This window comes from Cydia splendana, chromosome Z (genome assembly GCF_910591565.1).
Source record: "Cydia splendana chromosome Z, ilCydSple1.2, whole genome shotgun sequence".
Taxonomy (NCBI): Eukaryota; Metazoa; Arthropoda; class Insecta; order Lepidoptera; family Tortricidae; genus Cydia; species Cydia splendana.
The window spans coordinates 17,815,766-17,839,644 of record NC_085987.1 but is presented as its reverse complement, the minus strand read 5'-3'; the positions used below and the strand labels follow the sequence as shown (position 1 = coordinate 17,839,644).

Sequence of the window (23,879 nt, the reverse complement as noted above, 5' to 3'; positions counted from 1 at the left end):
CTAAGTAGCTTATTGAATTTCTTTAAAAACTTTTCTGTAAAAGGTTGACGGGTGTTGGGTGTTTATATGGTTTCGGTCGATTATTATCATTTGCATTGCCCATGATGACTTACTAGAATTACGAGCACACGAGACACTAATAGTAGTTTGACAAACCTTGGTTTTCAAGAGGTATTTTATATTGACATTTGCTGTCACAAATTTGCTGTCAGATTTAGTCGCAAACCGCACGCAAAGTGCACACAAATGTGTCGACACCTTGTTACGGAAAAGTGTAGACACGGCGACGACACTTTGTTTCGAAACAATTCTAGACACATTGTGTGGACTCTGTTACGACACATCTGACATTTAGTTACCACTTTGTGATTCTGCGACTGGAATGGTTATATGGGCGGGTCGGTTGTCACCCAACTTACATTGTATGTATGTGAAGTTTCAGCTTAATCTAATTGAAGTGGGTCTAATTTAACTTGCAAGATTTGACCCGCACCAACATATTACAAACAAACATTGCAAGTTAAATAAAAGCTTGTATAAATAACACCGATAGATAACAAAAGTTAGGTAGTTAGTTGATAGCATAAAAACAAATTCTACTGAAGGGTATTGTTATGGCAACGAAGTAAGCTTTGTCGATTAATGCTCGCATAAACTGTAGGTTCTTGTGCGCCCTCCCCTTCAAGAGGGAAATTAACGGTTCAAACTGATTTTAGTAGTTATTGTTAGTGTATATTTGGATCAGTGATTTCGCTACATAGATCAACATGGGTAATACAGAAAGTAATGTAACAAGTGGTGTCAAGAAACAAGCCGGTACTTGTACCCAGAAAATATATAAGTTGGTTGACGTTAAGGGTGAGTACAGTTTTCTTTGTAAGTTATTGATGTTAAAACTCTCTTATCTCGCTCCGGGTTCGTGATCAGGGCCGTCTTAGGCTATGCTGGGGCCCTTGGGCACATAAGAATTTGGGGCCCTTTTGGAAAGTAAAGAAAGCGAATTAAACTAATTTCTACTATGATCTTCTATTTATTATGGGTAATCACTAATCAAATATACAGTAACTGTCTGTCCTTCGGGACCCCTTGAGGATGGGGGCCCTGGGCACAGGCCCCGTGTGCCCTTATGGTAAAGACGGTACTGTTCGTGATCTAAAGGTTTAACGCGGCGAGCATAATGGGTACCTTTGCATTTGGAGGAACGCGGAGGGAGGTTTGCAAATCGACCTTTTTTGTTTGATGTAAACTAACTAGCCATCGATTGTCATAATAAATAAATATGGCTTCAGGTGGAGGGCTGCTGGTGGACATGATGAAGCGCGCCGTGCAGAACAAGCAGTACGCGGAGATCGACCACGCCATCAAGACTAAGGTGGAGCCCTTTCTCTACAACAAGGGCAGGGGCCGCTACATCCCCGTCTCGCACGTCGTGCTGCTGCGCAACAAGGAGCGGCCCAGGCACAAGCTGGTGGGTTTACTATTTACATACCTACTTACAGGACAGTCAAAAAATTAAGCAACTTACGAGTAGCTAACGTCTGTAAAATTTTATCTCCTTCTTCTGACAATTATAAATCTTAAATGACAGACAGGGACAAACGACTATCAACGGCTTGTGAGACGTGACAGATGTTTATGAATAATATTAGGTACACTGCCCCATAATCTGATTACGTATAACCGCCATTGGAAAACTCATTCAATTGTTTACCATATGCTGAATTCCCGCGCAACTAATTGCAAATTAATACTGGTTTTCAAATGGCTGGGTACCGTTTGCGCTACGACAACGAAACGCTGTCTCTCTATTGCACTAATATGTAAGAGTGGCAGAGAGACAGAAAGCGTTTCGTTGTCGTAGCTCAGATGATTGGCATTTTGGCTAGTATTCAGTATTCAGTATTCATTTATTTCTTGCTTCCATGGTACATTTTAGGTGGTATTTACATTTCTTATGGTATCACATGGACCCTGAAAAGGGTGTAGCAAACATAAGTACATACATAATTCACTTAAGTTACAGGTACTTAATATATCTCATTTGTTGTCAGCTTCGTCAGCACAGAATACGTTGGCTTCGTTACTGGATAATGTGAAACGGGAGTAAGGTTGCCATACGTCCGGGTTTGTCCGGACATGTCCGGATTTTTGACCTTTTGTCCGGATTGCGGCCGGACTTGGCATGTGTCCGGATTTTTAGGAATGACCTTATAAAAATAAAATGCGCGCCCGGGGAGGGGGCTACGGGATCGGGCGAAGGGAAAGGGATAAGTAGATCCACGATACAGTACACCGCAGAGAGCAGCGCGCCGCCGGGGCGTCATTCAAGTTACGCCAAATCTCCGCTACAAGAAATGTCCGGATTTTTAGGGTGATGTCCGGATTTTTATCAGGACTTTTAATTCTTCCATATGGCAACCCTAAACGGGAGTAATGAAAAAAGACTTATGTAAATGGTTTTGCTTAATATTGAATCTATTAAATTCAATTAATACACGATATCGAACGAATGCCTAAAAGTTGTAGTGTAATTGAATTGGAAAGCTTTTCCTGACTTTTGGATCGCCTGAATAAATAAAAACATTTCATTTACAACCTTTGAATGTTTGATCATCTTTTTATCTTTCTAGAGTTAGACCAAGAAAAGTGTGCAGCGATTTTGATAGCACACGCAGGGCAAGTGTTATTTTAAACATCAAACTTCTATAAAATCATGCCGAAGGTATATATAAATAACACTTGCACCATTGCACTGTGTGTGCTATCAAAATCGTAGCAGACTTATCTTGGTCTAACTCTACCACTCGAGCATGCAGAGCTGTAGAGATTAGAGAAGTAAATAGACAAAGGAACGATAAATGGAAGATGTTCGCGGTAGGTCCCAACCTCGGAGTAATTAACAATGGAACCGCCATTAACAGGCGTTCCCCTCTGTCGCAAATAGGCGGCCAATGGTCAAGCACATGTCAACCAAATGTATGGACTGACGTTTATCTGACATGACGTACCTATACATTTGATGTGCCCCTCCCCCGCAAAAAACGGCAGATTATTTTGTACCAAAAATTTTAGACATGGCGTCTCCGTTGGTTATATCCTCTAAGGTCCCAACAGATCAAAAAGCATAAATTTACTAGAGTAATTTGTGTGTGAGTGGCAGCTCCCGCCGCTGCGCGGCATGGAGAACCCGGACGAGGAGTTCGACATCGAGAAGGACTGGCCGCACGTCACGCAAGAGGAGTACGACGCCAACCCCTCCAACTACCGCGAGCTCTGCTGGGACCTCAAGGTCAGTTCCTGGCTGGTCATCTTCTTACCTCCGGCTTTTTGATACGGGTCACAAGCCCGAGGTCCGTTGGGCAACCTAAGGAATTGGCACAGGCACTAAGGAACCAAACCATCTAATTCAGGGAAATTAGACCTTATTTGGATTAGTCCGAATTCAGTACCTATGATGTTTTCATGATATTTTGTCATGAAAGGAAAGTCGCGCTACGTGTCGGTTTTCAAATCCGCGACCGCGACCTCACACTCACACGCCTTACCGCTATGCTATCAAAGCCAATAAAGGGATCGCGCAAGAATTTATATAATAGGGACCTTCAAGTATTTAGCTTTCTTCCGATTATACTTAGTTACGACAATATTTTTGGTCAATAACTGAAGACGCAAGTATAGGTATCACGATTATTTAGTTCAGATCTCAATGTATGACGAAAGCGTGTGTTAGTCAAGTGTAAAATTAAATATGGGTGCATATAACTTCTAAAAAATATGTCCCATAGTACTTAATTCGCTGACATAAGAGCTATGGGACATATTTTTGAGTATGATGTGTGCACCCATATTTTTACACTTGACAGTACCTATTAGATTAAATACATTTTCGGTGATTTAGTTTAGAATATAATGTAGTAGGTAGTGTTGCCGTGTTGTAGGAGCGTGGCGCCGTGGGCGAGACGATCCTGCACCTGTGCCTGCTGAACGCCACGTCACTGCTGGCCGACCTAGCCAAGCGCCTGCTGCGCTTCTACCCCAAGCTCATCAACGACGTCTACATGAGCGACGAGTACTATGGTGAGATTAGTGTTGCCGTGTTGTAGGAGCGTGGCGCCGTGGGCGAGACAATCCTGCACTTGTGCTTGCTGAACGCCACGTCACTGCTGGCCGACCTGGCCAAGCGCCTGCTGCGCTTCTACCCCAAGCTCATCAACGACGTCTACATGAGCGACGAGTACTATGGTGAGATTAGTCTTGCCGTGTTGTAGGAGCGTGGCGCCGTGGGCGAGACGATCCTGCACCTGTGCCTGCTGAACGCCACGTCGCTGCTGGCCGACCTGGCCAAGCGCCTGCTGCGCTTCTACCCCAAGCTCATCAACGACGTCTACATGCGCGACGAGTACTATGGTGAGATTAGTGTTGCTATGTTGTAGGAGCGTGGCGCCGTGGGCGAGACGATCCTGCACCTGTGCCTGCTGAACGCCACGTCGCTGCTGGCCGACCTGGCCAAGCGCCTGCTGCGCTTCTACCCCAAGCTCATCAACGACGTCTATATGAGCGACGAGTACTATGGTGAGATTAGTGTTGCCGTGTTGTAGGAGCGTGGCGCCGTGGGCGAGACGATCCTGCACCTGTGCCTGCTGAACGCCACGTCGCTGCTGGCCGACCTTGCCAAGCGCCTGCTGCGCTTCTACCCCAAGCTCATCAACGACGTCTACATGAGCGACGAGTACTATGGTGAGATTAGTGTTGCCGTCTTGTAGGAGCGTGGCGCCGTGGGCGAGACTATCCTGCACCTGTGCCTGCTGAACGCCACGTCGCTGCTGGCCGACCTAGCCAAGCGCCTGCTGCGCTTCTACCCCAAGCTCATCAACGACGTCTACATGAGCGACGGGTACTATGGTTACATAACATCAGATAAATTAGAAAATTAAATACAAAAATCTTTACTTTCAGATCAGCATACATGTACCTACTCGTACACCCACCAGCATACATATGTACATTATGTACCTACCTAATTATATTTTTTTATATTATAGGAAAAATTGAAAAATTTGAAATTTGGAAATTATCATACAAATTTGTAGTATCGCTCGCAGACGTTTCTGCTTGATAAAAAAATATAACTTCATTTTTTCCACTCCATTAATGAAACACAGAAAAATAATACAAAAATGCAATTAATTCATTAATTCAGATACGTGCAGATTGAGATTCCTCTTGTAAACATCGAGAAAATCAAAACTCACTTTAAGTGCCATATATTATTTGATTATTTCGATAAATCAAAGTTCCAAAAACTAATAAAACAGTTAAAGCACCTTTGATTAAACTGGTTAAATATTTCTAAATAAACAATACTTACTTATAAGTTTTTACTATAAGTAGCATAACTGCAATTATACTTATGCATATAACATATTATTTATTTAGAAAAATTACGTACGGCATTAAGTAATAATGCAATTAAGAAAATAATGTAATTAAAATAAACACTGCGGCATTTTTGCCCTTCGTCGCTACTAGCCGCGGCGAGCTCTCTACGCCAAAGCCCTCATTTGATAGAGCGCCTGATAAATGCCGCAGTAAATTAAACAACCCTTTACTAATAACTTCCTCTCACTTGGCAAGAGTTCTAGCACGGTTTTCAATCAAAGTAAGTAATATGTATCTTACTTGGACTTGGCTTGGTCTGACTCTACCAAATTATAGTTACGAGTAGGCACCTAAGTTAAAGGCTTGAATTGATTGCAGGTGACTTGAAACTTGTTAACATATTGTGCGTTTTGAGTTTCGACTATACTTTGAAATGTTATTGATTGAGTTTCCTTTTCGTTGTAAAATGCTCAATTTATTTAAGGTTAAAATGTGTTTGTAAGTATGTTAATTAACTTTTAAATATCCATAGGTGAGAGCGTGCTCCACATGACGATCACGAACGAGGATCCGACGATGGTGAAGTTCTTCCTGGACGCCGGCGCCGACTACCACGAACGCTGCTACGGCAACTTCATGTGTCCCGAGGATCAGAAGGCCTCGCGCTCCGACTCGCAAGACCACGAGTGGGTGAACGTGCAGTACAACACTAACTACGATGGGTGAGGATCAGCGTGGCTCACTCATCTTATGAAAGCGGTTTAGCGAGACTCTTAAACGTTTCCTTATTAACTACGCCTCTATCTACATACCCCTCACCTCGAATGATGGCCGTGACAGTAATTTTTTTATATGGAGTAACTATCCTTTAAAATGTTTGTAGACTCACGTAGAATTTTTTGGAAGCTTAACACATTTTTGAAGTGAAAACTTCTTTAGCGGCGCTGGGCACTTTTTGAGGTGGGGAAAAAATGATAAACTCGAGACAGCGTAAGGCGATCACGTGACCGTAAGGTTTAGATGGCCACTCATTTTGGCATTTAAATCAATAAAGAATAACTCAATGACATTACATGAAAAAGGTTCTAATCTTGTACGGGTTGAAATACGAGGATCTCACAGTTACATTCTAACTTTATATCACTCAAATATAATTCAATAAAGCTAGGTACATCTTGATAAAATCGCTAATAAAAGTGAACTCTAGTACTGGTGGATAAAACCCAAAATATCATGACCAAATATATTTAGATGCGAGGTCTGCAAGGTAACTTTACAATTTCTATTCGAATTTTAAACAATTAACGCTACAAATTTGAATTTCGAATTTTAAACAAGCTCACTTACCAGCAGCAGCTGAGTTGATGTAACCTCATTGGTCCGCAATCCGCAATGTAACTAAAATCGTATACGAGTTCGCGCGCCGTCTAAATGAGCCTTAAGGGTGGCTCTACCTTAACGCAAAAACTTAAACACAGGTAATCATGGTTAAAAAAAAATCGCGGCATATAAGTAAGTAAGTGAATAAAATACTCGAGTAGATTGCGTACGATCTCCACTATTTATGGCAAGAACGTGTAAGATTTGACTAACGATTGTGTGTCATAAGTAGGTACCCATGCTTGACACCATAACAATTAACAATTTGATCAGGGTATTTTGGCCACTATCCATGTTTGTACATATACGTGTACATGGCTGCTGAGAACTCATTTGCCAAATAATTACACATATTAACTTGTAAACATGGTAATGCGTTAGATACGTGTACTGGGGCGAGTACCCGCTGAGCTTCGCGGCGTGCCTGGGGCAGGAGGAGTGTTACCGGCTGATCCTGGCGCGCGGCGCCAACCCCGACCTGCAGGACACCAACGGCAACACCGTGCTGCACATGCTCGTCATCTACCAGAAGTTGGTCAGTTGTACATTCCAGTGCGCTGCTGTTGTGTCAACACTTACACCTACCGTCACTACCGTTATTTATTAATATTTGATTCACAGTGATTGGCGCTTGGTCCCAACAACAATAGGTATACATAATAAGTATACTTCTTACACTTATACAAAATTATGTTCCTCCGAACCAAATGTTTATAAATAAGTATTTATGCTATAATTTAAAGATCATCAAGCTCTAAATTAAAGATATCGACAGTGACACAACATCCTTATAACCATTAAAACATCACTGGATGTAGCCTAATTTTTTAAACAGTGAGGCTATAAGAACATTGAACGACAATTAAGTTAGAGAAGACATCCATCTAATCAAGTTCTAAAATTCGATGGGTTTATAGGGAAAACTAGAAGTAGGTACTCGTACATTCACTTGGTGTCTAAATTCTACAAGTACTTAGCTACTGTTGTGATTGACAGAGTACCTTCGACATGGCGTACGAGGTGGGCGCATCGCTGCAAATACGCAACGTGCAGAACCTGACGCCGCTGACGCTGGCCGCTAAGCTGGCGCGCACGGAGCTGTTCTTCCACATCCTCAACATCGAGCGCGAGATCTACTGGCAGATCGGCGCCACCACGTGCGCCGCCTACCCGCTCGGCGGCGCCGACACCATCGACACGGAGACCGGCCTGATCAATAAAGACTCCGCTCTTAACTTGGTTGTTTTCGGGGTAAGTTTACAGTTTACACATGATATACTCGTAATCATAGTCTCGAGATATAAACAATTTTGTTCCAGCTTTTCATTTTATATGTAAAATATCTGGGAGACCGAACTTTGCTCGGAAAACATATAAAAACTCAAAAATGCGCATTTTCCCAGAGATAAGACCTAGCTAGATCGATTTTTCGCCCCCGAAAACCGCCATATAGCAAATTTCATCGAAATCGTTAGAGCCGTTTCCGAGATCCCCGAAATATATATAAATATATAAATAAATAAACAAGAATTGCTCGTTTAAAGGTATTAGATATGTACATTAAGTAGGTACATACATACGTGAAGCATAAGTATGCAAGAAGTACTGTACTACTTATGTTGTATACTGTGTACTATAAGTAAAAAGTATTTTATATTTAAGACAAACAATAAATATGAAAATGAACGTTGGATTTACTACTGACTTAGATGTAGTATTGTCATCTCTTGGTCCTCAGGAGAAAGACGAGCATCTGGAGCTGCTGGAAGGCATGTTGATCGACCTGCTGAAGACGAAGTGGAACACGTTCGTGAAGTTCCGGTTTTACCGCCAGTTTATCCTGTTCTCGTGCTACTTCCTCGTCAGCCTGGTGTGCTTCACGCTGCGCCCCGGCCCGCCGCCCGACCACATCGCACTCAACACGACCACGCTTAATACTACTGCTAATAATGATACCGAAATTGTTACCGATGCGGGTAAGAGAAATACAAATTACTTACTTCGTACTTCAAAAGGGTGACTTTAGCCTCTGGCTGGTCTGGAGTAATGAAACTGCTTCATTTATGAAATGTTGTTTCATCGAATTAATATACGTGTTCGCCATTTTATGATGTTACGATGATCTTTTTTTTTCAAATACAAATACAAAAACTGCACCTTAATCATATTTGTCCCACAGACCTGTCATTTTTGCTTACTATTTCTATGATTTGTCCACAGCCTATATAAAGACGCCCTGGTCAGATTAATTTATTTATTTAATATAAATTTGTAGTGATACTCGTACTACATAATATATTCATTTGCAGGCTCTATGTATTGTTTTTCAGAAAACTGCACATCAACGATAAATCCCAGTGATATAGACCCGGGCGCCGTGGAGATATTAAATGAAACTAAATCCGGCAGTGGACCATGTGCTCGTTTTAAAAGCCATACCAAGGAGAAGGACAAACGTAGGTTGATTTATTGAATATGAGTAGGTAATAGTGGATATGAAGAACCACTGGACTATGCATTAACTAGTAAATTGATTACAGCAACTGAACCACCAAAGGAAACCGACATGGAAGACTGGTGGGAAGGGCTCACAGAGGAGTGCAGACTGATGAGTTTCGATTCTTGGCAAGCAAAAGTAAGCAGAACATACAATAGTTGTAGAGTGGATATAAAATAGAATAAATACCTAATACATTTACTTTGATATAAATCTGTAAAAGAATAAGTATAACGATGTTTTTTTCATACAATTTGATTGTATGCAGGTTAGAATTTCTGCAGAGCTTTTGCTTTGGTTAGGAGCGCTGGCTTACATCGGAGCGGCGTTACGAGAAGCAAGATTTCTCGGTTTGAAAATGTTTGTTGAAAATTTGAGCACTGTGCCATCCAGGTATGCATTTATACATAAATAAAATGTTTTTTTTTTCATGCCCACTTTTTTTGGTATTGTAGCTGGCTCCATATATCCTTATCTACTTTGTAACTACCTATATATATATCTTTTAGCAATAATGATACATAAAATCGCTAGAACCTTTAAATAATGTGGTATACAGTAACTTGTCAGCACTGCAAGCATTGCATCTCGCTGAACCGGTAGGTGTTAAATATAAGTGTGCGTGAACAGATTTGTGTGTACAGGGTGATGTTCCTGTTCTCGTGCTTGCTGATGGTGGCGCTGCCGACGCTGCGGCTGTGGTGCGCCGACGAGGCGGAAGATCACCTCGCCGTCATCATTATGCTCACCACTGCACCCTACTTTCTTTTCTTCTGCAGGTCTCATAATTATTTACAATCTTTTGCACCATAAATCAAAGCATAAAAGTCTGGCAAGTAGTAATGATTTCTTAACTTCAAACTTAAGGTACATTGCAATCACACGCGATTTTTGATTTCTTTGCCATTTCCGTTTTTAAATCGTAGGTACACAGATTCCAAAAAAGGTGTATTCTCTCTTGCAGAGGTTTCAAGACTGTGGGTCCGTTCGTGGTGATGATTTACAGAATGGTGATGGGAGACTTGCTGCGGTTCGTCTGCATTTATCTAGTGTTCGTAATGGGTTTTTCTCAAGGTACGTCTCATAACGGCTAGTTTTCTGCTAGATATTTGATTTTATAAATGCAAATTAAATTAACACCGGTTAACAAATCAAATTGCAATATTTTTTACTACTACGTATATTTGTCAATTTAACTGTTTTTGAATTTATCCATGATGAATGATAACTTGATGAACTACTTATATTTCACTGAGTGTAAGAGTACCTACGAAGATTACTCTTTAAAATAGCCAGTAGCTACCGAAATATTATGTCAGTTATGCGTGTCAATGCTATGAAGAATTGTAAATATTTCCAGCATATTACATAATCTTCCTGTCGTTCGACAATCCGAACACGCCGGAGGGCGTGGACGACTCGGTATCTAACCCGATGCCGTCGCCCATGGAGAGCATCATGGCCATGTTCCTCATGTCGCTCACCTCCTTCTCCGACTATTATGGCGCATTTGACCGCACCGACCACGAGATAGAAGCTAAAGTAAGTTGCTAGATTTTGAATGGAGCCTGAGAACCCTGAGTTAGACAAGAGTGAACCACTTTCTACGGGACTAATGTTTGTAGTACAATTTAATTAACAACGTTATAAAGTGTCTATCGAATTATCCTCTTCAATGAATACGCAGGGCAACTCGCGTGGCGTTGAAGGACTAAATCGTTCGTACCGTCAAGTGGACAGTTATTCCACTTGACGGTTCTTACTTTTTGTTGTAACTCCGCTTTTCTAAGATTAAGTGTGCCATAGTAAATCTATGGCAAACTTGATCTTAGAAATCGAACAGACTATAAGCTTAAACATTGGTTTTCAGCTCCTCTTCGTAATATACATGATTATAGTGGCCATCTTACTCGTAAACATGCTCATTGCCATGATGGGCAACACGTACCAGAAGATCGCGGAGACACGCAACGAGTGGCAGCGGCAGTGGGCGCGCATCGTGCTGGTGGTGGAGCGCGGCGTGCCGCCGGCGCAGCGCCTCCGCCAGCTCATGTCCTACTCGCAGCCAATGGCCAGCGGCAAGCGAGCACTGGTCTTGAGGATCAACCAAAAGGTCTTGAGCCACTTAACACCATTATATTCACAGCAGAGCATGGTCGCATCGACTTTTCTAACCATGCTAGAGAGAATACTCAAATCAGCACCCACTCTGCGGTTAAGGTATTAAGGAATGTTTTAAAATTACTGTCGACGTTCTCAAATACTATGGCAGAATAAAAAGTATCTAGTTTGTGCAATTAATTACAATGTTACTTTATTTAATTGTAGGATGAGGATAAAGAAGAAATGAAAGAGATCCTGGAAATGAAGCGGACCCACGAGCGTATCGTGGCCAAGAGGCAGCAACGAGCGGCCGACCTGCAAGCATCGCATGGCCGCGCGCCCCCGCCACCCGTCCGCGATTACCCTATTAGAAAATAAACAACAAGCATTGTAACCAGACCAGTGGCGTAATTATATGGTGACAAAGTGGACAAAATGCCACGAGCCCCTACTAGCCTTGGTCCCTGAGAGAGGCCCTAATTTTAATCATAGGCGGGAGAACAGGCCCCCATTGCCTCCATTCGATGATTTTATCACTCACCTCCGTTGGTATAGTTACGCCACTGGATATGCACCAGTGGTAATTGACTTGATGGTTTATCGTTTAAATACCTGTAAGTATTTATAATTTTAATTACTTTAATATTTTAGTCCTTATAAAGATTATTTACCTATTTCATACTTATTGTTTATTGCTCCCTAGGAAATGATTTTTGGAAATTCAACCCCAAGTGAAGTGAAAATTGGGTTGAAAATTTTTAAAGACCTAAGTACGCGTATGCGGGCGAAGGCTAGTTTAATTGTAGTGTCCTCGTCACTTTGGAGCCTAGGGTTCCAATTGCTTGAGTCAGTACTGTTACTTAACATTGTTTGCTAAGGGCGTTTACCGTTCCTATAGGTACCTACGTCAAGTTTGTATAATTTGACCCAAATATAATCGCTGTCATATTTAAGTACCTATTAACATATTAATACAATGGTTTTAAAAGAGTGAGAGATGTAAATACATTTAGAGAAATTTGTATTAAACATGCAAAATTCTCGTTACGAAATTATATTCAATAGTCGCGTTTGTAGATAAACGAAGGTGCTAATTATGACCCTCGGCAAGCGACATCGGTCACCGGGCAAATTTCACTGTTACCTCATTGTTTGTAACTTCAACCTCTATTTGGGCTACCTACTCATACTAGGACACATTTTTGTGTATTTGTGAGATCTGCTCATTACGCCAAAAACTCACACCACCACACTAAACCATGTATTCGCGACGGTTCTCTATTGACACGCCGGCCACCGCCGTCGTACTACGATCGTTCTTTCATCAAACTAATGTTAGATTGTTGGGTAATCACTGAACAAGCATTGATTCATGATTAACATTGAAGGTCATAGTGTCAGTCAACACACGGTCAGGTCAGTTTGATCAAAACATTAGGATTATCATGGAAATAAGTAATGGTTGAAAGAGGTTTGATCTTGAAACTGATCAAGTGTCAATTCAATGCAACAAGAATGTCGACAATTCCGATAATGATTTATAACCGCAACTGCAGTCAATATCTTACATTTGTTCTTCTGGTGAAATCCGTGAAATATACAATAGGTACCTAGCAATAAATTCAAAAACCATTCAAGTGGAACACAGGAATGTAATATAATAAAGAATGAATACATAGGTATACTCACTCAGTCAGGTAAAATTCATAGAACTTGGTCAACATTGCAACCTCGGGCAGCATGTATAACTAAACTTAGCTTTGAGACATTTTGTAAAGAGTCCCTTTTACGGCATTCAGCCGGGTTCTTAATCAGTCGCTCAATAAGCTTGCCAAATGTCTTTTTGTAAGCTGGTACGAGTAGGTACCTACTCTTGTTTTGAAATAAGTCTTAGGCAGATTAGACTCGTAAAGTTACAAACCAATTACAAACTTACTAATTGGTCGAATTTTGAAGAAGGACTAGATATTACGGTCTGCCTATATAGATATTGAGCAAGTTATAAATTGACGGAATTGATTCGACTGCAAACACAGGAACTCAATTCAAAGGACTTGTTGGAGCTTCTGTCAAATCTACTTTAATATTATAATTGCTAAAATATATAAGTCGGTATGTTATCTGTTCACGCTTAAACCGCTGAACCGGTTAAGATTAAATTTGGTATGAAAATAGTTTGAGTTCCGGGGCAGGGCAGGACATTTCAGGACAGGATTGTTTTCATCGCAAATATCATCATACAGCGTAGACGCGGACATAAGCTAAGTGTTTTAATAAAATAAATGCACCTCTGCATTTCGGTTACTGATTTATTTATTTTATACTTAGATAATTTTTCTGTAATAAGAAGTAACAGCGTCTTGTATAGGCCCACTTTAAGCAGGTGCATGTCTAATAATTTTTAAGCACACCAGCTGGTAAAGGTTCTCTTGATTGTTCAAAAACTGATGAGAAAGTTGCAATTTATCCACATGTGGGGCAAAGTAATCAAATGCAAATTTTGAGTTGTTTTCTTATGTTGGCAGGTAGTACTGACTTTTAAATGATTATTTTGGATAATAAATATTTAATAACATTCATTTCGAATCGATATGCTTTGATTTTGTTTGATATTTTACAGTTAGTATTTTCCTTGTGTTGGTGTGGTGAAAAATTTTGTGTTACATGCACTCCGTAGCAAAATTTGTTTAACCCACCTTGAAATCCTCGCAACGCTCAATTTTGGAATCTTTCGCTTGCTCGGGTATTAATATTAGCACGAGAGGTTAAACAACAACTTTGCCCCCTTGTAAAACAAATAACTATTATTGCACTGTCCTTCGCTGACGTACCGGGTACCCAAGTTGACTAAAAATTTAGGTAATCGTTTAGCATACAGACTGTCCATAGATTTCATTTTGTCACTCCCCACAGAGTAGTGGTGGATGGTATAAAGCCAAGGTGCTCCTCGGAGCGGCACACACGGGCCCACGCCAGCACAGCCATGAGGAGCGCGGTGAGTACAAGCGAGCAGACAAAAGTGAAATTATTTATTGTGTTTACTTAGGCCTATGTTAATGTAGGTTAAACATATTTGACTAGTTTTTCTCGGAGATCAATAAAAAATCCCGCCTATAGTTTAAACGTCAATTGGTTATTTTGTTTTATGAATAAAGTAAATATTTAAATATAAATATTAAGCAAATTTAAGAATATTTTACATGGTTTTTAGCTGACAGATTATTACGAGTAGGTATAGGTTATAGCAGGATTCAAATCATTGCAACGCGAATGTTATTTCAGTTGTTTGTTCATTTGTTTATAGGTTATAATATTCTCAATGGTGGCCGCGATTGCGGCAGAAGCACCATATCATCTGCCGCGACCGGCGGCGCACGCACCGTCGTTCAACTACCCCTCAGCGCCGCCGCCGCCGCCGCCGCCGCCGCCGGCTCACGCACCGCCGCCACCGCCCCCGCCTCCGTCAGCGTACCCGCACCAGCATCCGCACCCGCATCCGCACCCGCATCCTCACCCTTATCCGCAACCGCAACCGCAGTTTGTTCAATACCCACCACAACCTGCGCCTGCACCACAGTTTAATACAGGATCTGGTTATCACTATTCGCAACCCGCTCCTCAGCCCCAACCCCAGCCCCTTATACACTCTCATCCTCCACCCCCTCAACCTCTTCCAATCATACCCTATCCTCAGTATGCGCAACCTCAACCACAACCTATCCCTCAGATCCCACCAAGCTATACTTATGCTCAACCCCAGCCTCAACCAGCCCCGGCCCCTCGGCCTGCACCACCCGCTCCGGTGCAGCCGGCGCCCCTGCCCGCCTTCTTAGCGCCTGTTCCTGGATACTCCACGCCACAGGCCCAACCCGCGCCACCCGCCCAGCCAAACCCTCAGTCGCAAATTCAACAGGGATACACATACCAGCAACCTCAACTCCAATTCCCGCAAGTCCCTTTCCCGGCGCAGCCACTTCAACCGCAGCCTCTTTATGCGCAACCCCTTCAACCGCAGCCTCTCCAGGCGCAATCTCTACAATCGCAGCCTCTGCAAACGCAACCTCTACAATCGCAGCCTCTGAGCAATAACGTGGCATCGTCTGCTTGGTCCAGCTACCAGGCGGATAATAACCAATACAGCAGTGCAAGTCTTCGGTCGCACGGAGAGGCTTTAGACGCAACAGTTGTCGACCGGGTTCAAAATATTATAAAAGATAATGAGCACAGTTCGGCAAGAAATGCCGGCTATGTATCCCTTGTTTCTGGGGTTTCATTAGAACAGGCCAGACCTAGTATAGAGATCTCTTCCTTTGTTCATAATTCTCCTCTTCAAATCACCCAAACTTCGGAACATAATTCAATCGAGCAGTCGTCGTCTAATCAGTCGTCAGAGGCGTCCGTGACGTCAGTCTCTGGAGCGGCGTCGGCTGCGGCGCCCTCGCAGGACTACGGCTTGCCCACGATCACGGCCAACAGCCAGGCACCACAACTAGACGCAAGTCATAGTTTTCTACCCCAAAACAAACCCGCTACGTCATACGGCTCGCCGTTATAACCGTGTACTAAATATTTTAAACCTACATAATGGTAACTATGTTCTTATTTCTAAGTAGGTATTAAGTTTATATAAAAATTGTAAATAAAAATGTTTTCATTATCTTCTGAGTGTTATTGATTTTTCATCACACTTGTTCGGTAAGCGTGCTATTTCAGCGGGAGGTAAGGTCCATTTTACTCCCACGGAAGTTATAGCTATTTAAATTATGTCACTATCTCATACGAACCATGTAGGTTCTAAGAAGTGAAATACTTGGGAAAATTCAGGGTATAATTAGGGTTGCCATACGTCCCGTATATACGGGACTGTGACCGTATTTAAGTATCACGTCCCGTATTTTTACTGGTCCCGTTTTTATCCCGTATTTTGTCGACCGGTCCCATAACACAAGCCTTCTCTTGAGCTTACCGTGGGGCTTAGTCAATTAATAGCGCTCTGGAACAGGGCTCTCCAAACCCCAGCTCCAAACAGCAGCAACCAGATACACCAGGTAAAAAAGTTTGGAGACCCCTGCTCTAGAATACCACTGTCCCTTATCAGTTCCGACTAATTATGGCAACCCTAGGTATAATTGACTTGTTTATGTTGATAAATATTTAATTTGATTAATTTAAGAGCCGTTTAAATTATATTTAAGGTCAATGTGGCTAATCCCGTCATAGGGACTATTCCGTCCACTAGCGCTTTTCTCGAACAACGAACAAAATTGGTAATTTCATCGACAAAGCAGCGATTGAATAGTCCCTATGACGGAACTAGCCACATTGACAAGGGCGTAGCCAGCCAGTGAACTAGGGAAGCGAGTTGATAGGCCTGGGGGGAGGGGGGGGGGGGAAGAGGCCACAGAGGGGCATGCATTGTATGTAAAATTTGAGCTCCAGGCCGGGAAGGGAGACGGCATTCGTACTATTTCCCCTCTGCCGATGCATAGGTACAACTGTACCTATGCCGATGCGTGTAGTGACTCAATTCGTACACAAAAAGAGATCGAGATTTGCAAGATTTCTCTTTGACGTTGTGTCATTTTCTATGTATTTTTGTATCGTCATTACAGATTGGATTTTGTATATAGTGAGTAAAAAGTGCGACTGTGTGCACGTTTCCTCCCGCAAAAAACGGCAGAATGATTTGCACGGTAAGATATCGCTTGGGCTCCTCCCTTCCGACATGTCGGAAGCCGGCGTTGCTCGAAGGTTTGAAATGTCACCATATTTAAGAATTATTTTGCTTTGAGTCTTGATGTCGTGCATCTAAAGACCGCGACTGCAATATTTCGCTTACCCCCTCATTGCACAAAGTACTATATTTGTGCTGTTCATGATTTAAAGAAATAATATGCTCGTAAGCGTAATAATTATAAGCAACTAATCTTTTTACCTATAAATAACCAACCATTTGAAAGTAATTTTCTTTTTAAAATTAAACATACTCGTATGTAGGTAAAGGTACCTGTAAGTTCTCTATAATCATCGTTGACTACCTCCTTGTAGACACGACTCGTAGAAACAGAGGAATGCCGCTTGTAACATGTCCCTAAAAACAAAAATTAACTTTTATTGTAGGTATACATATGATGCTAATAGTAATACTAATACTTACCTACACTAGTGCGGGAATAAGCACTTTCCGTGCCTATGTCGAAAATAAACATAAAGGGCCTATGTACCTACTGTAAAACCTTGTATAATACTACAATACACGTGCGAATAAGATATTTAAATAGATTCGATTTAAAACACTTCCTTCGGTAGTGTTTTAATTTATAAACTCGTTACGAATTTCCTACTTTCCGCATTTGTATCGTAATAGTACATTACTACAGAGGCCGGGCCGAAAGGGGTTGCCGGCCGAAGACATATAGACATGTATAGTGCTTTTCTCAAACATGCAATGAAATAAATAAAATAAAAAATCCACGAAACCCAAGTTTAATTTATAGAAAAAACTAAAAGTAAAGTACACCCAAAATATAACCAACACGTACCTATATCATTATCACGCGTATGTTTTACACGAGTCGTGTATTTTTACTACCCGTATATTTTCATGTATCTTTGATTTTTTCGCCTTGTATCCGTCTGACTGTCGTTTTCGTCACATAAGTTTACATAGTCTTTCATGTTGATATCATGTTTCACATACATCGTTGCTTTATGCATGGAGTAAATAAGTATAATTTCCACAGTGTTGACGAGTTTGTAGTTACATTCATTTAAAATATGCCACAAAACTGTTTCTAATAAACTGTAACCATTTTTCTTTGTTTCTCAACTAATAAAATTGCCATAAGCAACCATATACATACTTCGTCTTTGACTTGGCGGCAGAGGCAGCAAGTTATTAAAATCAATTCTGCTTACGCTGCCAATTCCAACACCTACGATTACAATTAATATTAATTCCATTATTTCGTCGGAACTCATATTAAAGTCAAAAAAACAACAACGCACCATAAATCCAATAAAACAGAATGAATATTTTTCAACTTTACCTCCATACCAATTTAAAAAATATAACTACGCGTGTTTGAGTAGACCTTTTTACCGCTAACGTTTAGATGAAATATTTTAAATGTTTTTATTTGTGTAGTTAAATTTATAATTTTAAATTATAAAATTATTGAATGTATTATTTATTAAGTTCATGTTGATTTTATACAAATAAAACTGCAAATTATAGCAAACATTGTTTTTTGTTTTTTTTATAGGCGTAGTGGCAGAGTGTCATTACGAACCATAAAGCAAATACTGCCTCTAGTTTTTTTTAATGGATGAATGCCACGATGCTGTGTCACAAATATCTGTGAAATGAAAATTAAAAAAGAGGACTTTGCCGGCCTAGGCCTGCAAGATGTGTATGAAATTCCATTAACGACCTTTTGTCCTAGCCGCACCTGAAACGTCATACTTCGCAGCCTATTATAAGGAACATAACATCAATATTTCATTGCATGTTTGAGAAAATAACTATTACTTAGTTAGGCCAAGCGCGCACCACGACTTTTTGTTGCGCGATAATTTAGTCGCAGAAATGTAACGTATGTGTTTATATGGCAGTGCGCGCATATGCGACAAAAAAATCGCAGCGATTTTAAAATTGTGATTTGTCACATTTTTCCGCGACTGCTCGCGACGCGATTGTCGCAAAGTGAATTGCGGCATACGGAGTTGTATGGCCCCGCGCGCACTGCGATAATAAAATCGCACCCGGACCTCTGTCGGCATATCGCTCTCCAAGCGTCAACATGTCGGAACCTGCTGCTGAAGACGCTAGATGTTGACCATTTAATTATGGAAATAGAAGGACATCACCTTTGTGGTATAAATACTTAAAGTCATACAGCGATCACATATTAAAGACAACGTTTCATGACAAACGACTGGTACGAAATCCATGTTGAGAATGAACAAACCGCGACTTTTTCATCGCAGTGCGCGCAGTGAATTTTCTGCGATATATTACAGCGCGATTCTAAAATCGTGTCGCAAAAACTAAAATCGTGGTGCGCGCTTAGGCTCACTGTTACTCCCAAACGTAGCACCCCTCCTTTTCTAAAAGTAGGTATTCAATTTCGTTTTTAACACTTCAAGACGAAAGGGGACGACCGCCTCGAAACCGGTTTTCCATACAAACGATTGCCCCATTTTCCTCTGGATATTGACATTATGGAAAATATTTTTACACAATTTGATGTATTTTAATCATACCCGAACGTTTGATTAAAATACATCAAATTGTGTAATAATATTTTTTAATACAGTTGCTCAAAAAGTGCTACTTTACGTAGCTGTTTAGCGTTCGCAAAGTTGTTTTTCGCGAACTAGTGCTTTTTACTTTTCCAGCTTTTTTAAATTTAATTCTGACCGTATTTGATATGTCCACACCAAAGAGTTTGAATGTTCAAAAACTTAATATATTTTTATTTTGCCATTGGACATTTATTACGTACGTAAAAGTATTGTTACACGATATAAAGTAAATATTTATTTGTTATTATATAAATAAAACGTTATAAAATACGATATTTCACTAAACAACTTTTTCATTATTTGGCTGAATGGAACTATCATTGCCACGTTGGCTGTCGTTAACAGAAAAAATTAAAAAGTAAAACCGGCGCCCGCCATTTTCACTTGAAATTTAGTTTTATCAAAATAATTATCTTAAATTGCAAGTGTAAAAGTGTTTTTGTATTAAATGAGTTAGTGTGATTAATTGAGGCAATGTTAATCAACGCTGAACGTATAGTTGGTCAAGCAGATCTTGTCAGTAGAAAAAGGCGGCAAATTTGAAAAATGTAGGCGCGAAGAGATATCGTCTCATAGAAATTTTGAATTTCGCGCCTTTTTCTACTGACAAGATTTGCTTGACCATCTATAGTTTATATAGTGATGAATAATATACTAGCAAAAAGCAGAGCTTTGTAAGGGCTCGCGAAGGTTTTCTACCTAAACGTACCGGACCGCGACTTTGATCCAGCCCGAGGCTTGTATTCGATCGAGTGGGTACGTAATAAATCCGTTAAGGACGCAGCTATAAGTGAAAAGAAAATAGTACATTATTGTCGAGGCTCGGAAGTAGCTACTTGCAGGCTGAGGATTCGTTTTAAACGGACGACCTTGGGAGTCCGTTTAATTGAATCCGAAGCCAGCAAGTAGCCTTCCAGCCGAGTCATATATAGTGCTTTTCTCAAAAATGGTGCAAGAAATATAAATATCATATAAATATTTTACAAAGCAACGTTTTTACGTATATATTTTCACAGAAAAAAAATAGAAAAAAAATAGTTTTGCCGCCTTTTTATTTTTTAAATAAAAAAGTAGAAGTGTATTTTTCTGCCGAAAATACGCCAACCTATTTGAGACTGCTAAATAGTCGCGGTACTAATCATCTGTTTGGCTGTTTAAAGGGCCTGTGCCTTCATTTGATATAGCCATTTCAACTTTTAAAAAGTTTGCAACTCGACAAATAATGGAATTTGTATGCAACATTGCAGTTCCAAAATCGAGACTGCAATGTTTTTAACTTTTTAATTTTTGACTGACCATAAACTACGCGCTTCGCGACCTATTTTTTAAACGGCAAAGTCGACTTTGCCGTCCATTTTTGAGAAAAGAAATATACTAACCGGACCCCGGTCGCTGTCCGGTACGCCTGTCTGTTCCACCTTTTACTTTGTCCATTAAAAACGTGTCCAGACGACAAAATCAAATTGCCAATATCATCCAAACGTAATATACAATTTCATAAGCGCTTATCCTACACGGTCGCCCAGTACTTTTTGTAAGGAGGCTTTCTATATAATGTTGGGTTAGCGAGCCAATGTCCTTGAATTTATTTTGGCGTCAACACCACACAATTAAGCGAAAAACTATCCCGTCTGGACACCTACTGGCGGGTAATCACGCTGCTCCGCACATATAATTAGCTCTCCTAAGTGCTCACCAAGATGAGTGAGAGTGAGAGGACTAAAACAGCGTTTGCCTCTGTTACCTGAGTTCCAATAGGTACTGCCAGGGTTCAGCATCAGCTCTATCTTGGATACTACTCTCCTAAAGTGCTCATCAAGACGAGTCGGATGACCAAAACAGCGTGAGCCTATGTTGCACCAAACCTGAGTTCCACTAGGTACAGCCAGGGTTCAGCATCAGCTCTATCTTACTTTACTTTCCTAAGTACTCATCAAGACGAGTCGGATGACTAAAACAGCGTGTACCGTATGTTGCACCAAACCTGAGTACCAGTAGGTACAGCCAGGGTTCAGCATCAGCTCTATCTTGGGTACTACTCTCCCAAATGCTCATTAAGACGTGTCGGATGACCAAAACAGCGTGTGCCTAAAGCCTATGTTGCACCAAACCTGAGTTCCAATAGGTACTGCCAGGTTTGGCCTGGGTCATTTTGTTGAACTACTACTGGCGTACAGTCGCGTGCAGTTCCCATGGAAGTTGCAGTCGGGTTGTAGTCCGTCTGTATCGGCCCTAAGTCACTGAAGTTTGTATTAATATGCTTATCTTTGTTTATAATTTTAGCAGTTCCAAGAAATAGTACCACTAAAACTGTTTCTCGAACTGAAAATACCCGATTTAAGTTTGCTAACACAACATGACTGATCAGTTCATCAGCGTCACAGAACATACGATTCAATTGACCTTTGAATATACAGCAAGATTGAATGTTTCAGTATTCACAGAAACTTAATTGCTAAATTGGGAATCAAACCGAGCGAAGCGAGGTGGGTCAGAATCTAAAATTTTAACACACTTACAAAAGTGTTAATGGCGTAAGCACCATCGACAATATTGAAATTGAAAACACCACATAGGTATCGTTGTCTTACTGAGCTACCTTCTTGAGCTTACTGTGGGCAAAGAAATATGTAACTTCGTATAAGATGAATAAAGTCTAAGGAAAAAACGTGCCTCGGAAATCAAGAAAAAGTCATTCTCGGATAGATGGCGCACACACCTTTGGCCTATGCTCGGCTAGATGGCGTGACGACACCGTTTCATATTTAACAATTTTAACACATAGATATCAGTGAATGAACATGGGTCAAAATGATATAAAAATAATAAAGTAATTTATCCATATATATAAATATTTTTGATAATTTTATACGTTTTCATTTTGAGTTTTAGTCGTGTGTCGATAGATGGCAGTACATTTACTGTGACTACAAAATTTACTATGACAGGACCCCTCTATACTATCTATTCTCTTTGCTGTGGGGCTTAGTCAATTTGTGTAACAATGTCCAATATTTATTTATTTATTTTTTAGTACTAACGCTATCTGTCAAAAAAACAAATAATTAACATTAGCACGAATGTTAATTCATCACTTCTCCAACAGATGGCGTTAGTAGTAATAAAATTTTTTATTCCTTTATTTTATTTTTTTATGTTTATAAAATGATATTTTTATGTTTGATAACACATCTAGACATTCATTTAAATTACTATGTTAAGTCTCAAACCTAACAGTGCAGTAGTTTTTCCGTAAAGTGTACCACAAGAATGCTTAGATTGTCGAATAGTGATACTCGCCCTAATAATATACAATATCATTTGTTTTACTGTGATTTTTTCGCAAATGTATTAAAAAACGTCGTTCAATGTACATGTGAAAGTGTTATTATATACTTGTTCCGTGTCTTTTATTCGCCTACGGCTCATAAAAGACATCTCGGGACTCGTACATAATAACATACTTTTCACACTTGCATTGAAATGTACTATTCCATAATATTTAATTACACAAACGGGTCTACCGCGATATAATTTCATTGTTTTTACCTTTAATTCCGACGTTTCAGCTGAGTTGCACCAGCTGTGGTCACGGAAAGACTGACGTCCCAACAAATGTCAACCGAGATATTAATAAAACAACACAAAACTACCCGAAATTGGTTTATAAAAATGTTCGGGGTAGACAAAGAATTTGCAGCTACCCGTTAAAGTTTAATGTTTATTGTCCACGGCACGACACGCAACACTCACAGTATCCGTACACTGGTCCGAAGATATATCCGCTGGTTTCAACATTTGAATCACTGGTCCCCAAGTAGACGATAATTTGTACCCGTCCTCTCGATTGCAATTTTTAGGGTGTATGTCAATATCCAGGGAGGAAAATGAGGACTACGTTTGTATGGAGAATCGATCGTCCCCTTTCTTCTTAAACTACCAGATAACCGATATCTTATCTCAAAACAAAAAAATAGTGCAGTCGGGCCAATCAAATTGACAATTTGACCAGAAATTAAATTGCGTCAGTCTCATCTAACGTCCACCCGTAGATACAAAAAATGTCACCAATTTTAGATTAATGGTGACAGTCGAGCGCTGAAAAAAATAGCATTTTTGCATCGGCAATTCGTCACCTCCTGATTTGATTAGTCACAATCTTAAGCCTCCTCCACACTCGTGCGCGAATCGCGGCGCGAAGCCTCGAACGCGA

At 40.6% G+C, this 23,879-nt stretch overlaps 3 protein-coding genes across 3 annotated transcripts in view; 2 read left to right on the top strand and 1 right to left on the bottom strand.

The window, feature by feature from the left end:
• LOC134804792 (myotubularin-related protein 9) overlaps window positions 1-23,879 on the bottom strand; it is a 312,849-nt gene that overhangs the window by 20,613 nt on the left and 268,357 nt on the right. The window lies entirely within an intron of this gene.
• On the top strand, window positions 468-11,737 carry LOC134805297 (transient receptor potential cation channel subfamily V member 5). Its single transcript, XM_063778614.1, has 16 exons — window positions 468-858; window positions 1,290-1,468; window positions 3,161-3,289; window positions 3,939-4,077; window positions 5,912-6,101; window positions 7,141-7,294; window positions 7,756-8,010; window positions 8,498-8,735; window positions 9,090-9,215; window positions 9,300-9,394; window positions 9,525-9,649; window positions 9,901-10,035; window positions 10,221-10,330; window positions 10,617-10,798; window positions 11,127-11,369; window positions 11,585-11,737. The coding sequence occupies exons 1-16, from the start codon at window positions 768-770 to the stop codon at window positions 11,735-11,737; spliced, it is 2,544 nt and encodes an 847-aa protein (XP_063634684.1). The 5' UTR covers window positions 468-767.
• LOC134805353 (uncharacterized) lies at window positions 14,279-15,916 on the top strand. Its single transcript, XM_063778689.1, has 2 exons — window positions 14,279-14,354; window positions 14,664-15,916. Exons 1-2 carry the CDS (start codon window positions 14,343-14,345, stop codon window positions 15,912-15,914), a joined length of 1,263 nt encoding a protein of 420 aa, XP_063634759.1. The 5' UTR covers window positions 14,279-14,342; the 3' UTR covers window positions 15,915-15,916.